The sequence below is a fragment of the Cebus imitator genome, unplaced genomic scaffold (assembly GCF_001604975.1).
Source record: "Cebus imitator isolate Cc_AM_T3 unplaced genomic scaffold, Cebus_imitator-1.0 Scaffold413, whole genome shotgun sequence".
Classification (NCBI taxonomy): Eukaryota; Metazoa; Chordata; class Mammalia; order Primates; family Cebidae; genus Cebus; species Cebus imitator.
In genome coordinates this window covers 1,671,408-1,686,425 of record NW_016107728.1, presented here as the reverse complement: position 1 = coordinate 1,686,425, position 15,018 = coordinate 1,671,408, and the positions used below count along the sequence as shown (strand labels likewise).

The window sequence follows — 15,018 nt, the reverse complement described above, 5'->3', positions numbered from 1 at the left end:
GAACTCCAAGTGTGGTGGCTCATGCCTCCTAATCCCAGCACTTTGGGAGGCCAAGGTGGGCAGATCACAAAGTCCAGAGATCGAGACCATCCTGGCTAAGCATGGTAAAACCCCATCTCTACTAAAAATACAAAAAATTAGCTGGGCTAGTGCCATGCGCCTATAGTCCCAGCTACTTGGGAGGCTGAGGCAGGAGAATCACTTGAACCAGGGAGGCGGAGGTTGCAGTGAGCCGAGATCGTGCCATTGTACTCCAGCCTGGGTGACAGAGCAAGACTCCGTTTAAAAGAAAAAAAAAAGAATGGACAAGGTTTTCCACTTAAAATCCCAGATGGCAAAGCAAACCAAAGATTAAATTATGAGGCTTTTGTTTCTTTGTTTGTTTACCTTCTTAGCATTTGGGAAGAGCACAGGGATGAATCTGAAATTCATGCTTCCTTGTTTTATGAATTCAATCTGCATCTGAAACCAAATAAATTTGAAGGTTTAATTTTAGGAATGAGGATGAGGAGTTAATGGTCTCCATAATGATGCAAGTCCACATGGTATTTTTATTCTGATTTCCATATTTGAGTGCCACACACTTATAATTTTAATCCCCCCTAATTATCTATTCCATTCACTCATTTATCAGTCATTTATTAGAGGCCTATTAGAAGTCACATTCTATCTTAGGCTTTGGGTGTCAGGATTAGGATACCTTCAGGGTGTGCTGAAACTGGCCAGCAGCTCACAAAAGCTGGCTGTGTGCATCTCTTCCTAATTCTGTGTTCAGTGACTTCACACTGATAGCTTGAAATTGGTGATGGTGAGAGTATTTATACCATGGAAATAAGTAAGTGCTACAAATCAGGAGAGCCAGCTTAGCAGAACACCACTGATACAGTCCCTAGCTTCACAAGGCTGGCAGTCTAGTGAGCAGGCAGAAAGGTAAATTACCAACCAGAGTGCAGGGTGAAAAGTGTGAACAATTGTTCCGGAAGCCCAGAATGGGGGCCATCCATTCAACATCAGAGACTGGAAGGACAGTTACAAAAGAGGGGTCATTTGGGCACTGAAAGAAAAGGTTTTGGTCAAGTAGGGAAAACAGAGGCAAGGAGAAGGACCATCTCAGCAGAGGCAACAGCATGAGAAAATGTCTGGAGGTATGAAAGTGTGTTGGTGTGGCTGGAACCAGCTATTAATGCACTGTGGCCAGAGCACACGATGGGCTTGGCCGAGCGGGGAGGTCAATTGTGAAGAGCTCTGTCTGCCTGTTCCAATATGGTCTGCTACTGCGGAAGCCCAAGAAGATTTAACTACCAAGAACTATCTCAAAAATCAGAATTTTCAATAGGAGGGGTGTTGGAGTCTCCCAAATCCTGTGACCAGCACAAAGCTTTCAGTCATCTGATGAGAAGGAAATGAGGAGTTATGTGTTCCCAACCATTTCATCTTCCAATTGATTTTTATAACTGAGAAGTTTTCATTGTGCATGGAAATAAAAACAGAACAGAGAAGAAAATGACAGTGGTGATGGCTGGTTATTGAAATCACCATAGAAACCCCTCATAAACACACTCACATATACTCACACACACATGATCGCACAACACACACAAATCCTCCACAAGGTGTTTTCTCAGAACCACCTCTGCCTGCCTGGCTGACTTCCTGGACCTCTCTGGGCAACAGAAAACCCTGGAGCAGTAAGAACTTGGCCATGACAGAGGGAGTGCAGAGGTACTGACGAGTAACTGCGTCTCAGAACATATGTTTTAAAATGACCCAAGTACTGTGCAGCTAGAAGCACCAGTCACACCAGCATGGAGTAGACATGAAAGGCAGGGGGTAGGGTGCACAAGTTACAAGTGAAGCACTGAGTTTTGTTTGACTTGTAGGACTCCATATACTGTGAAGCTTGGCTTGTGCACTAGGCTGCCCAGCCTGTGGAGGTGGTGGTCAGCAGCAGTACATTTTTAATTTTCTCTCCTCCTTCCAGACACTGACATTCTGTGAACGAGTTCACTCTGTGATGCAGTTACTCATCAGTACCTCTGCACTCCCTCTGTCATGACCAAGTTCTTATTGTTCCAGGGTTTTCTATTGCCCAGAGGAGTCCAGGAAGTCAGCCAGGCAGGCAGGAAGGCAATTCTGTATCTGGCCTCTTTGACCCCTTCTGTGATGAGGAAGGGCCCAAGACACTGTGGCCCAAGAAAGCAAGTTTGCAGACAGTCTGGTTCCAGTTGGAACAGTCAGACAAGCTCTGAGGCCGAGCTGTGTATTACTGACTGGCTATGCCACACACCCACAGAGCTAGACAGGTTTCCTTAGGAACTGGCTGAGGCCTCGAGCCCTTCCCACGCATGAGCTGTCAGCTCCCAGGACTGGCAGGTTCCTAGAGATGCAGACAGGGCATCGCATGCTCTGAGGCCAAGCGGATGTGCAGCAGAGAACCAAGGGACGAAGCCGGACATGACCTTTTAAGACAGTTTACTTCCAGAAATGATAACTTTCCAGGGCACTGTACAAGGGCTGTGAGACTGGTCAAGACCAGAATAGGAGGAGCCTTATCTCCTGACTCCCTGGCCTCACTTTTTAACCTCATCGCCTTGCCTCGGCTCTTCCTTTGGCTTGGTTGTGAGCTCACATGAGTGGTCTGTACTTGATAGAAAGGGAGACAGAGACCATGAAGACTCAGATGGGGAACACCCACCCCACCCCTTTCCCACGCTGCTGACCTACAGGACAGACCTGGGACCTCCATCTGCTTCCCCTGTAGTAAAGCTGTGTGCACTGAGACTGCCTGGCTGTGTCCTCCCCATCTTCCCAACTTAGTCAGTGATGCTCTGTGTCCATTCCAGGTGCCCCCCCTCCTCGTGGAGTGTTAGAGCTGACATGGAGCTTATCAGTTCTAGTCCAGTGATTTCCCAAGCCTTTTTAAATCTCAGAATCCTTGGTCAACAAAACAAGGCTGAGAAGTGCAAACCAGCTCTAGCTGAGGTGGGGGTGGGAGGCACACAGCCAGCCTCTCCTCCAGCACAGATGGGCACCCATTGGGAACTCTGCAGGACAGCCTGAAAGTCACAAGTGTAGCCCCGCATCCTAGCCAAGCAGAAACTGTCTCCATAGCATCTCTATAATCACAGGGAGCAGGAAGATTGCTAGCCCATAAAGCAGCCAGTTCCGAAGCTGGGTGATTGTTTCGGTCAGAATGTTCTAGTTTCATCCCATGCTGAGCAAGTCTAATATCCTACAGATTTCTCCCACTGATTTGAATTTAACCAGGCCCCATAGTTCCCCACCTGGCATGAGCTAAGAACACTCCCTTCCCTTGTTTAAGCATCTGATATATACCAGATACTTTCAAAACATTATTTCATTTTCACAACAACCCTGTAAGTATTAGCGACCCATTTTGTGAATAGGGACATTGAGACACAAAGAGTTTAAGCAGTGGGGCTGCGGTCACACAGCCTGGACATGAGGAAGCCAACTTTAACCAAGCCCACCTGATGCAACGGCAGGTGTCCCTTTCACTACACCACTGCTTTCTGAAAACGTAGGGCACAGAACATGATTCAGCTGCAGGAGCCAGCCCTCCACACCACCCTGTCTCCCACCTCCTAGGACTTCTTATTTGCTGGTAAACAGTCAAGCCATGAGAGCACTTCTTTCCAGAATCTTGGATCCCAGAGATCACAGATTGCGCTCCCCTTGTAACTAATAGGAACAACTGAGTCTCAGCGGTGCAATGACTTGCCCACAGTCCCTAACGTAGACGAAGCCAGAATCAACAGCCCCTCTCCTGACATGGCAGGCCCGGAGCTCTTCACCCAGCATCATGCTGCCCCCAGTTGGTGTCTGGGGATGAATGGGACTTCCTTGGACAAGGTATCCATCCCCAGGGGACAGTGAGGTGCTGTGATCCCCTCCCCACTCACCATCCGATGAATGTACTTAGTATGTAAGCCATGTTCATCCTCGTCCAGCTGCGACTCAGCGCCTTCCACATCCTGTTTGTATTTGGGGCTGATTGCTACGATTATCATCACGGTCTTCTGTTAATGAGAGGGAGAAAGGCATGTTTATGGAAGTGTAAAGTGTAGTCCGTTTGGTGAAGGCAGGCTGGAAACTGGCCAGCAGGACCGTGGGCATTATCTGACACACTGCAGGTGGAGGGCCAAGCTCATTCTCCACGGAAAGAGAAGCACTGGTTCCCACTCAGGCAGACCCTCGTCCCTGCTTCTCTCCTCCATCTCCAGCCCAGCCCCACCTCGAACATGCAGAGTGAATGACTCAGAGAGAAGCTCTCCTAGATAGATGTGCTTTTGCCTACCATTTTCCACAACCATCACTAATAAACCTCTAATGAAAGCCCCAATCACTGAGTGAGTCTGCGTCATGGCAAAAAGGCACTGCGACACCAACAGTGAGAAACACCCTCCCTCCCTGCAGCTGGATCTGAGCTGCCAGTCACTGCACTCTTGACTGCCCTGTCTTCCGCGTGTACGCATTAGCACAGTCGGTAGGAACAGACCCTTCAGCACAAATCAAACATCAGGCTTCAGACAAAGGGAAAAGCACAAAACCCCAGCCTGCTGAGACTCCCGTCCCCCACCAACTCCCTCGGAAAGAAGCAGCCGACACGGACACGCTGGCAGCAATCAATTTTGATCTTGTTAAACACAACGTGTCCCAGTGGCCGGTATAGATTCTGTCAGTGGAGAACAAATGACGGGGCTGCGCGTGGGCGCCTCGGGGGTGGTGTGCTGTGCAGCCTGCGAGGCTGCCCGGGAAACCTCTTCAGCCCAATTCTACAAAACACTTGGGGTGGCCTCAGATTAAATTGAATTCTGCTGCTCTCTCCCCACTTTCTGCCTTCATTTCCTTCTTTCCTATTCTGGTCAAAAGATTGTTTCCTCTGATTGTTATCAACCACCTGTGTCTGGTTTGACCGTTATTTCCTGCCTGTGCATGTCCGAGAGGGCGACCCCATTCTTCCTTTCCAAGTCTCTGCACGGCTTCCAACAAGGGAGGCTTTGTTGGGGCTTTCTCAGCTTCAGACTTAGGTGGGTATGCCAGGGCTGCTTTCATAAATCACTTCATAAGCTCATTGTCTTTCTCACCAGAAAACAATCTCTGATTTTTGGAATGTACTTACATCCCTAAGGTAGCGCTCCATCCATTTAATGATATCAATGCCTCGGATTCTATCCTCAAATATGTCAATCTGCAAGACAAAGATGTGGGCGTTGGCTCTTAGTAAGAAGTTCTCTCAAGATGCAGAGCAGGAGAAAACACAACACTATATACATTTAAAACTCCGAAACTTAACTAACGCTTTTTGCAAGGAGGAGCACATAGGTCTAAAAAACAAAATATAATTTTATGAAAGTATTTCCTACTTCAACATTAGTAGGCATTTAAGTAATTAATACCATATCCATAATTAGGATATTGTGATACACATCAAAATATATCTATGGCTACACAATAATTATGTTTTTAAAAGTCTGAGGCGCACCATATACCACTGAGTTGGATGTAAGCCAGCAACATACATAAATTATCCATCTGTAATTCAGAAATTTGAAAGGCAAACATAATTCTGGAATGTTTTAATGGATGTGTGGCATACAAGTAACTGAGATACAATTGTGGTGCTTTACTTGCATTAATGAGGACGTTATTATGGTATCATGTCCAGTTTTGATCTATATGTTTCAAAAGGACTGTATGAAACTTGGAGCAGAGCCAAGAAACGGTCACAAAAACAATTACTGAAATGGAAGGGAAGAAGTTTAGGATGAAAGTCAAGAAGTGGAACTCTTAGGCCTTGAAAAGACTGATATTTACTATTAGTGTTCAAGTCTTTGAAGGGATATTTTAAAAGCAGAAATATCAGTTAGTTTTTATTTTATAGGAAACCAAATAAGAAGTCCCTTCTTGGGCTCAGGCCTGTACTGCAGTGTGTGTGTGTGTGTGTGTGTGTGTGTGTGTGTACGCACACAAGTGTATGTTTACGATGTGCTCTTGATGGGAAGAGAGATTATATACTGGAATAAGTGACTCAGGGAGAGTGTCCTTGGGGAGGGGTTATGTGATTCAGCTACACTGCTCCCAGATTACTTGTTGTAAATGTCACTCCAGGCCAGGCACAGCTCACATCTGTAATCCCAGCACTTGGGGGGCTGTGGCAGGCAGATCACTTGAACCCAAGAGTTTGAGACCAGCCTGGGCTAAATACAACAAGACTCTGTCTCTACAAAAAATTAGCCAGACATGTTGACATAAGCCTGTAGTCCCAGCTACATGGGAGGCTGAGGCAGGAAGATGGCTTAAGCATGGGAGGTAGACGCTGCAGTGAGCTGTGATCATACCACTGCATTCCAGCCTGAGCAAAAGAGCAAGACTCTGTCTCAAATAAATGAATGAATGAATGTCACACCACTGTTTAGGACTGATCAAGTCAAGTCCCAGCCCTTTAGCAAGCTTTCTGTGCCATCCATGATCCATCCTCGCCTCTTTTCCCCACATATCCTGTCTACTTTACTACCCACATTGGTGGCCCTTGTACCCTAAAAGCACAGCACAAGCCCCACTGCTCTGTGATTCCTTCCCACATGCCAACCTCCTCCTCCTCACTTTACCTAACTTTACCCCATTGTTACCACTAATGTCACTAGACAATTAACACGTATGATAACATTCTTTTATTCATGACATGTCTCATTTATGTCTGCTGTGTCTCTTCAACCTGACGCTAAGCTTCCTAAGGAAAGAGACCCTGCCCCGTGTACAGTGAGCTATCATATACATAGGGTACAGAGTTCAGAATATGTGTCTTTACATGAAAAATGGAATGGCTGTTATTTTGGTTTAGATGACTCCTGTTTTCAAACGTGGGATGGCCAACGACTACTCTTGAGAATGCTTTTGTAGCTTTCTGTGACTGCGTTGTTAATCCATTATTATTATATGAGAGAGAAACAATACAGTGTCAGGGTTGAAAAGAGACGGACAGCTTGGGCTCTATCTTGGCTTTGCCACTTCCCACCTATATGACTTTGGAAATGTTACTAAAACTCTAAATCTTATCATTTTCACTTGTAATACGTGGTTAATAAACTGATTTCCTAGGGTGGCTGTGAGGACTAAAATGAGTTAACATGGAAAAGGCCTATCATAATGCCAGGCAGGAAATAAGCACTCAATCAATGGTTATAATTGGTAGCTCATGCCTGTAATCCCAGCACTTTGGGAGGCCAAGGCGGGCAGATCAATTGAGATTAGGAGTTTGAGACCAGACTGACTAACATGGAGAAACCTTGTCTCTACTAAAAGTACAAAAAAAAAAAAAAACTAGCTGAGTGTGGTGGAAGGCACCTGTAACCCTAGTTACTCAAGAGGCTAAGGCAGGAGAATTGCTTGAGCTTAGGAGGCGGAGGTTGCAGTAAGCTGAGATTGTGCCACTGCACTCCAGCCTAGGCGACAGAGTAAGACTCCATCTCAAAAAAAAAAAAAAATTACATAAATAAAAAAGGGCGATTATTGTTATTATCCAAGCACCTGAATTATTCCTAGCTACTGAGGTGAACATCCTGGGTGGTGCAATGAGCTGGGTGTCTTCCATCGGTTTCTCCAAGTCTCTCCCAAAGCCCACAGCTCCTGTCATGATCATTTCTCCACATAGCTACTACTGCGGGCTGAATTGTGCTCCCAAAATTCCTGCGTTAAAGCCCTATCTCCCAGTACCTCAGAATATGACTGTATTTGGAGACAGGACCTTTAAAGAAGTAATTTGGATATAATAAGGTGATATGGGTGGGCCCTAATCCAAAAGGACTGGTGTCCACAGAAGAAGAGATTAGAACACAGACATGTGTCCACACAAAGGAGAGACCATGTGAGGACAGAAGGAGAAGACAGCCAGCTACTAGAAAGGCCTCAGGATGAAACCAACCCTGCTGAAACCTTAATCTTAGGCTTCCAGCCTCCACAATTGTGAGAAAATTCATTTCTACGCTTAAGCCACCCAGTCTGTAGTACTTTACAGGAATCCCATTTAAAAAAATTGTCTCAAAAAAGTCTCCCCCCCACAAAATTGTCTTATAGAATAAAGAAAACTTCAAATAAAAACTCCTGTTAAACAATGCTAAATAACCTTTAAAATTGATATTTAGTTTCTAAGTATCCCTCTTTATCTATAGACATTTATATTCATAGATATTTCCCTTAATTTTTCACCACTCTCTAGAATTCACTAAAAGAGACCTAGAAGAGGGCTCTGGACAGGAAAAGTAGTTATCTCGTGTTTGAAGGAAGCGAGTCCCCTGAGTAGCACTGTGTGGTGTTTGATTTATCATAGAGAAAAATTTACATGGCTTTAAGCTATACTGTGTCAAGGGACTACAGGGGGACAAGAGCAGTGTGTGTTTCCTGAGATTTGGGGGCCAAGATCACAGTGGACCTGTAGGGCTGGGTGAGGTCTGCCTCCCCTGGAACTGGATTAGAACAGCCCAAAACCCGGCCAGTATCGCCCATCCAGAAGCATCACTGTGTCAAGGTGTGGAGATGGCAGCTGTGCACAGTGGGGAATTCAGGCTGCAGGGGTTCTACTTCAAACCTCACAACCCAGTGCAGAACAAAAGGACCTTGTTAAATCAGCAGGTGACCATGGTGAAGCCTGCAGCTTCCTGCATTATGAGAAGCTCCACCAAAGCGGGCATGATTGGTGAGAAAGGACAAAGGTGCAAAGTGCAGCAAGAGCCCGGCATTTCCTTCAGGCCAGGGGCCAGCGCATATGTGGTCGCATTCTCACTGATCTTGCTGTTAGAGGTACTTGGGTCACACAGACAGCATGCAGGTAAAAAAATGCTGGAGACTTCAGATAGCTTAAACTCTGGAAAGCAATGATTACCTAAATCTATAAGCACTCAATGCATAATCACATAAATCAAAAATATTGTTTAAATCACCAACAGCTGTTGCACTTTTTCATCTTCTGCTTTTCTCTCCATTGTACTCACTATAACTGTTCAGTTACCTACTTGGACAAAATACTTACTGCAGTTTGGAAGCCATTTACCAACAAAAAGTTCACGAATTTCACCACCTCCATAGCTGTATCCATCGAATAAGTGATAAAGACTTTCCCTAAGAGGAAAGTTTTACATTTATTAGAAATTGGTCAAATTATTCTATTCTAAACAAACTTCTAAATTACATGCAGTATCTTTTGTCCTTCTAGAATAATAGGGGAAGCCTTGGGCTGGGTTGCTCTGAGAGCTTATGCCTGCATTGTACGGGTTGCTGTGCCCAGAGCACAGCTCCTCAGTCCCAAAATGCCAGGGGGTCTGTCCAAGGGAGAGCAGACTGCTCTTCGTGAATGGAAATCGGAGTGGCTTCCACAAGCCTAAGGGGGCTTCTGAAAAACCACGAGGCCATAACGAGAAATGCACCACCCAGAATCCGCGAGTTCTTAAGATCAGGCACCGCCTGGTTTCTTAGAGACACTTGGCACTGTGCCCAGGGAATACTCTCACAGCAGGCCAAGAAGCTAAAACTTGCTAAGGGGCCACCCAGCAGTGTCTTCTTTTCATCTCCTGATGCGCTCCGCTGCCCTGAAAGCTCGCTCTTCTCACAAGAGCAAGGGGGAGGAGAGTGAGAAAGTGGTTCCCCGCTCGCTTCTTCCCTGCAATCCACTCACTTTTGGAGAAACGCCAGGAAGTTTGGAGTAGACCAAAGCACAGCTCAGAAATGTTAGTAAGAAAAACTTGAGCAGCTTGAAGGAGAGACACTGCCTCTGGGCAGTCCAACATCACAGACTCCCTCACTCATTCCGGGATCAGCTTAGAGCAGCAGACAGTACCGTTTGGACAAGATTAACCCAGTGGGGATGAACCAGTGTTTTTTCAGGCTAAAGTCTTGGGGAAATTGTCTGGCTAGCATTTTAATGTGAAAGCTGAATAATCTCTGTGTGTTGGCTTTTAGTCTGGAATGGACCAGTTAAATCTCAGGAAGCCCTTGGGGCAGAGGATGGAGAAATGGGGGCTGGAGAGAAAATACAAGTCTGTATCTATACTGAGGTTTTTTGAAACACACCTCCCAAATGGAAGTATGTATAATGATCATATTAACTTATTTAAACAGCCAGATATATTGATGGCACTCAATTTTCGTCTGAACACCTTACATTGACCCAATTCTCATGTATTTTAGGATTTCCTTTATAGATTATGGTAAGTTATATATGATCTATAAACTGGTATCAGGACTATGACGTATGCAGGGCAGGATCTGTTCTCCAGAAATGCTCAAAATTAAAATGATTAAGATTTTAAGAAAGTATTCAGAAATAAAATGTTTTGAATGAAAATAGCAACGAATCATTGTCATAGAAATCTTTCAGAATTGTCAATGACTAATCAGCACAGATCCCCCAAAAGGAATCAGCACATACAAAAGGCCTCATTTCAGGTTTGGTTCAAAAAGGTTCCCAGATTTGGAAAATGCATATTAGAATTACCTGAGCTTCTCTAGCAAGCACATGATGTAATAATTGCACAAGTAGTGACTATTTTCTTAAGATTTCTGGAAATTACTGTCCTGACTGACCTTAATATGAGAACATTTTGGTGGTATTTCAACATTTCTGGTTCTGGCAGCAAAATGTGGAAAACGAATCATCACCTTACGCTTAGTTGAATGTTTCTTTAAATAAAAGGCTTAGTTTGCATTTGGTTGTCTTGCAGTTTGGAGAATGTGAGACTGTTTTTTCCAAACAAGATTGCTCATCCCTACAGGAAATGACCTCGTTCTTGATGGCTGCTGGTAACTTATGGTGAGAGGCTGGGTGCTTGTCCAATACCACATGGACATCCAATCAATTTACCCAGGGACAAGTCCACTCAAGAGCATCATTTAGAATAAGGAAAAGACATTGGGGTTATTTATTTTTGGAGTATGTGCTTAAGGAATCTAGAGGTAAGCAGTTTGAGAGTGTTACTAGTGGTGTCAGAATCACTAAAAACATTCATACAAAATGCAGGTTACTTTTTAAGCAAAAAAGTGCATTTTAATTTAGTGTGTCTATGAGAAATAGCTGAGGTTATGAGGCCAGGTGCAGTGGTTCACACCTGTAGTCCTAGCACTTTGGGAGGCCAAGGTGGGTGGATTGCTTGAGTCCAGCAGTTTGAGACCAGCCTGAGCAACATGGTGAAACCCCATCTCCAGCAAAAGTATAAGCAAATTATCTGGGTGTGGTGGTGTGCCCTCGTAACCCTAGCTATTCAGGAGGCTGAGGTGGGAGAATCACCTGAGCCTGGGAGGTTGAGGCTGCAGTTAGTCATGATCACACTACCGCATTCCAGCCTGAGCAACAGGAGTGAGACCCTGTCTGGAAAAAAAAAAACTGAGATATGGATGAGTGATCATCCAACCATCACAAAGTACAAGAAGTGACAACAAGAAGGAGAGAACGATGTTGCAAACAACTTACGCAATTCTTCTGGCAAATTGCTTGTTTTTAGAGTTCCTCTGGCTGGAGGGTTGCTAGGGGGTCTAGGCACAGCAGCTGGGGACGGAGGCTGGGGAACATGTGGTCTCAGCTCTGCAGGGGACTCCAAGGACTCCACAGGAGCACCAGCTCTATTAGGTGTTTGGTGGTATGGCTGGTCCCTAGAAAGGAATACATTTACAGTCAATTTTCATTCTTTACAAAGGCAAACCTTCAGGGACAGAAAGTCTTTTAGAACTATGGGAAGATCCCAGTGGGCTACCTCTCCTCTGCCTCTATTCTTATCTGAGACAGAAGGAAGAGGGGAGCTCCACGGAGTTTTAGTCAATAAGCCGTTCAGCTGGCGGCCACATGTGAAGGCCCGTGCTCCAAGTTGTAAAAGGGAAGCGGGATTTGATTACTCTATTCAAGATTTGTTTAACTGGAAAAACAAGTCTCATGCACAGGGCAGACAAGGTCACCAACAAAACAAAGTAGTCTGACAGGTGACACAGATGGTTGATGTTATAGGCATTCAGGTAAAAAGACATGACTTTTAGCTCATACTACGTAACATTTAATTATGTATCAAAAGGTAAAGAGGGTCATGTAGGTTTAGAAGTATTTGTACCATTGACATATGAACGGAAATCTGATTTTGAAGACCTTTTAAAGAAGTTTCTACCATATTAAATAGCATCTTTATCATTTTGGTTGCCAGTATTCCCATGAACATTCTGCTGAGACAGACAATCAGATGCCCATCTGAGATTTGGCGGGCAGAAGGAAACGGACAGCACACCTCTGCCGCTTCTGTGGTTTCTGTCGGTAAACACAGTGACGAGGTGCTGAGTTTTCCCCAGAAAGCATCCCAGTGTCCTGTTACCAGCTTCACAAGCATCAAGGGCAGGGCATGGACATCCATTTTTCGTCAGTGGAGATCTATCTGGCGCAGAACAGATCCAACCATTGCAGTGGTCACAGCAGCGCTGGCTTTCTGATTCTGTGCCTTCCTGACCGCCAGAGGAGGCAGCCTTTTTGGTGGCCCTGTTCTGTGGTATTGCGCTAACCGGTGGCGGGACTAAAACTGTCTCTTAGTGTTTTATTTCTCAAAAAAAGATTCTGAAGCAAATGTGACAATATGTTAACATTCTTAAAATCTGGGTAGTGGGAACATGGATGCTGTTATTTGTTGTGTGTTTGAAACTGTGTCATATTATAAATTTTAAAAAATGTTTTGACTACAAAATCTCTATGTATATGCCCAGTTTTTGTAGATTGTTGCTTATGCTTTTCATATTTTTACCCAAAGAGTAATCAGAAATTCTGAAAGTCTTATATAATAGGATTTAAAATAAAATTACACAGAATCTCAACTGTACTATATTTTGAAAATATGAATGCTTAAGATTATTATTTTATATTTTTATTAATATAGAGAAAATAATTTCTATAAAATATGCTTTCATCTAATAGGGGAATCCCATTCCATATTTTTTTCTCGTTTTCTTTTTTTTTAAATTTCTCCAAGAAAAACCCATTCCATATTCTTTTGCATTAAATTCTTTTATACCAAAAAAAATTGTTTCAAAAGTTGCTTAGATGTTATAGAAGATGATTGCTTATATGATAAAGAAATGTTAAGGCCTTGATAATAGTCAAAAATGTCTGTGTAAAAACAATACCATGGAAATTAATGACAGAGTAAACTTTCCATATTAAAGTTCTCTTTCAAACTATCAATAAGAGAAGAATTAGCTTCTTTTTGTTTCTTTTTTTGTTTGTTTTTTTTTGAGACAGGGTCTTGCTCAGGCTGGAGTTTAGTGGCTCAGTCACAGCTCACTGCAGCATTGACCTCCTGGGCTCAGGTGATTTTCTCACCTCAGCCTCCCGAGTAGCTGGGACCACAAGTGTGGGCCACCATGCCTCGCTAATTTTTGTATTACTTTGGTAGAGACAGGTTATCAACATGTTGTCCAAGCTGGTCATGAAATCCTGGCGTCAAGCGATCTTCCTGCCTTTGGCTTCCCAAAGTGCTGGAATTATAGCCGTGAGCCACCATGCCCAGGCTCAGTTGGATAGGGGTGTGTGTGTGCGTGTGTGTGTGTGTGTGTTGTTTGTTAGTTTTTGAGACAGAGTCTCACTCTGTCACCCAGGCTGAAGTGCAGTGGCACTATCATGGCTCACTGTAGCCCTGACCTCCTGGGCTTGGGCAATTCTCCTGCCTCAGCCCCCTGAGTAGCTGGAACCACAGGTATGTGCCACCACACCCGGATAATTTTTGTATTTTTTTTGTAGAGATGGGTTTTTGCTACGTTGTCCAGGCTGGTCTCAAATTCCTGGGCTCAAACAATCCACCTACCTCAGCCTCCCAAAGTGCTGGGATTACAGGTGTGAGCCACCAAGTTTACCTGAACTTATTTTTCATGATCCTAAATGATAAAATAAATCAAGAAGACCATAGCAGGCTTAAATTGATGCTACAAAACCAATTACTCTGTATTATCTTTGCAACTCTTTTGTAGGTCTAAATTGTTCAAAATAAAAAAATTTAAAAATTACTATTCTCTTTTCTATTCAACACTAAACTCATTTCATAAAGATGTTTACATTTTATTTCCTTGGAATTTTAGATATTTCTTCTGTAAGAGTGCGTATCCTGCTATAAAATCACATTTTATCTCATTCCATTGTTTAAACTTTATGTATTTATGGTTTAGAAAAATAAGGGGTCTGGCCCAGCCCAGTGGCTCACACTTGTAATCCCAGCACATTGGGAGGCTGATGTGGGTGGGTCACTTGAGGCCAGGAGTTTGAGACCAGCCTGGGCAACAAAGTGAGACTCTTCCTCTGCAAAAACTAAGAAAAATTAGCTGGATGTGGTAGCGGACACCTGTAGTTCCAGCTACTTTTTGGAGGCTAAGGTGGGAAGATGACTTGAGCGTTGAAGGCAGAGGTTGCAATGAGTCGAGATCACACCACTGCACTCCAGCCTGAGTGACAGAGTCAGATCCTGTCTCAAGAAAAAGGAAAAAGAAAAAAAGGGATCTGTCTAGAAGAAAATATGAAGGTTTGTGGGCTTCTGAGCAAAAGGGAAAGCAGGCATGTGCCTCTTCACCATTGTTAATAAAGTGGGCTTTTTTTCTTTCAATGCAATTTTCAAACCAATTACCACTTTGTGTATTTCTGAAAAATCCACTCTAATAAGAACTTCATATTTTACTCTATGCTATAAAAACAGAATCTAGTTTTAGAGTGGCATATAAAAGTTGTTTTTGAGCAAGAGTAAACATTTAATCTACTTTCCTCCAAATATTGTCATAAATGAGGAAGCTCTATTTACATGAGTTTTACCTGTGTATTTTAGATCCATAAATTAAGAGAAAAGGAAAACCTGATGGAGAGTTCAAAGGGAATAAGGGGAAAAAATGATTAACGAGTTGACAACTGAAGTCATGAAAAAGCAAAGTTGTTTTTCTGAAGAAGCATAGGAGAGACCTAAGAATGGTGCTCAACATGTATAATTTTTTTTTTTTTTT

The 15,018-nt window shown here is 43.8% G+C and overlaps 2 protein-coding genes across 10 annotated transcripts in view; one reads left to right on the top strand and one right to left on the bottom strand.

The window, feature by feature from the left end:
* Positions 1-15,018, bottom strand: part of TRAF3IP2 (TRAF3 interacting protein 2) — a 47,337-nt gene that overhangs the window by 3,965 nt on the left and 28,354 nt on the right. For 4 of the 5 annotated variants that reach the window (XM_017509264.1, XM_037731610.1, XM_037731611.1 and 1 more), the window contains exons 4-8: positions 11,483-11,661; positions 9,050-9,138; positions 5,144-5,212; positions 3,924-4,040; positions 388-462 (exon numbers count right to left, since the gene is read on the bottom strand). In XM_017509264.1, the coding sequence (XP_017364753.1) occupies positions 388-462; positions 3,924-4,040; positions 5,144-5,212; positions 9,050-9,138; positions 11,483-11,661 (529 nt within the window). Of the gene's footprint in view, positions 1-387; positions 463-3,923; positions 4,041-4,519; positions 4,725-5,143; positions 5,213-9,049; positions 9,139-11,482; positions 11,662-15,018 lie in introns of those variants that run through there. The other variant, XM_037731612.1, reaches the window with a different exon arrangement.
* Positions 1-15,018, top strand: part of LOC108289731 — a 115,724-nt gene that overhangs the window by 76,595 nt on the left and 24,111 nt on the right. The window contains exons 2-3 of one of the 5 annotated variants that reach the window (XR_005196991.1): positions 10,788-10,968; positions 12,201-14,026. The exons of the other annotated variants lie outside the window; for them this stretch is intronic. The gene's annotated coding sequence lies outside the window, so the exon portion shown is untranslated. Of the gene's footprint in view, positions 1-10,787; positions 10,969-12,200; positions 14,027-15,018 lie in introns of those variants that run through there. 5 annotated transcript variants of the gene reach the window in all.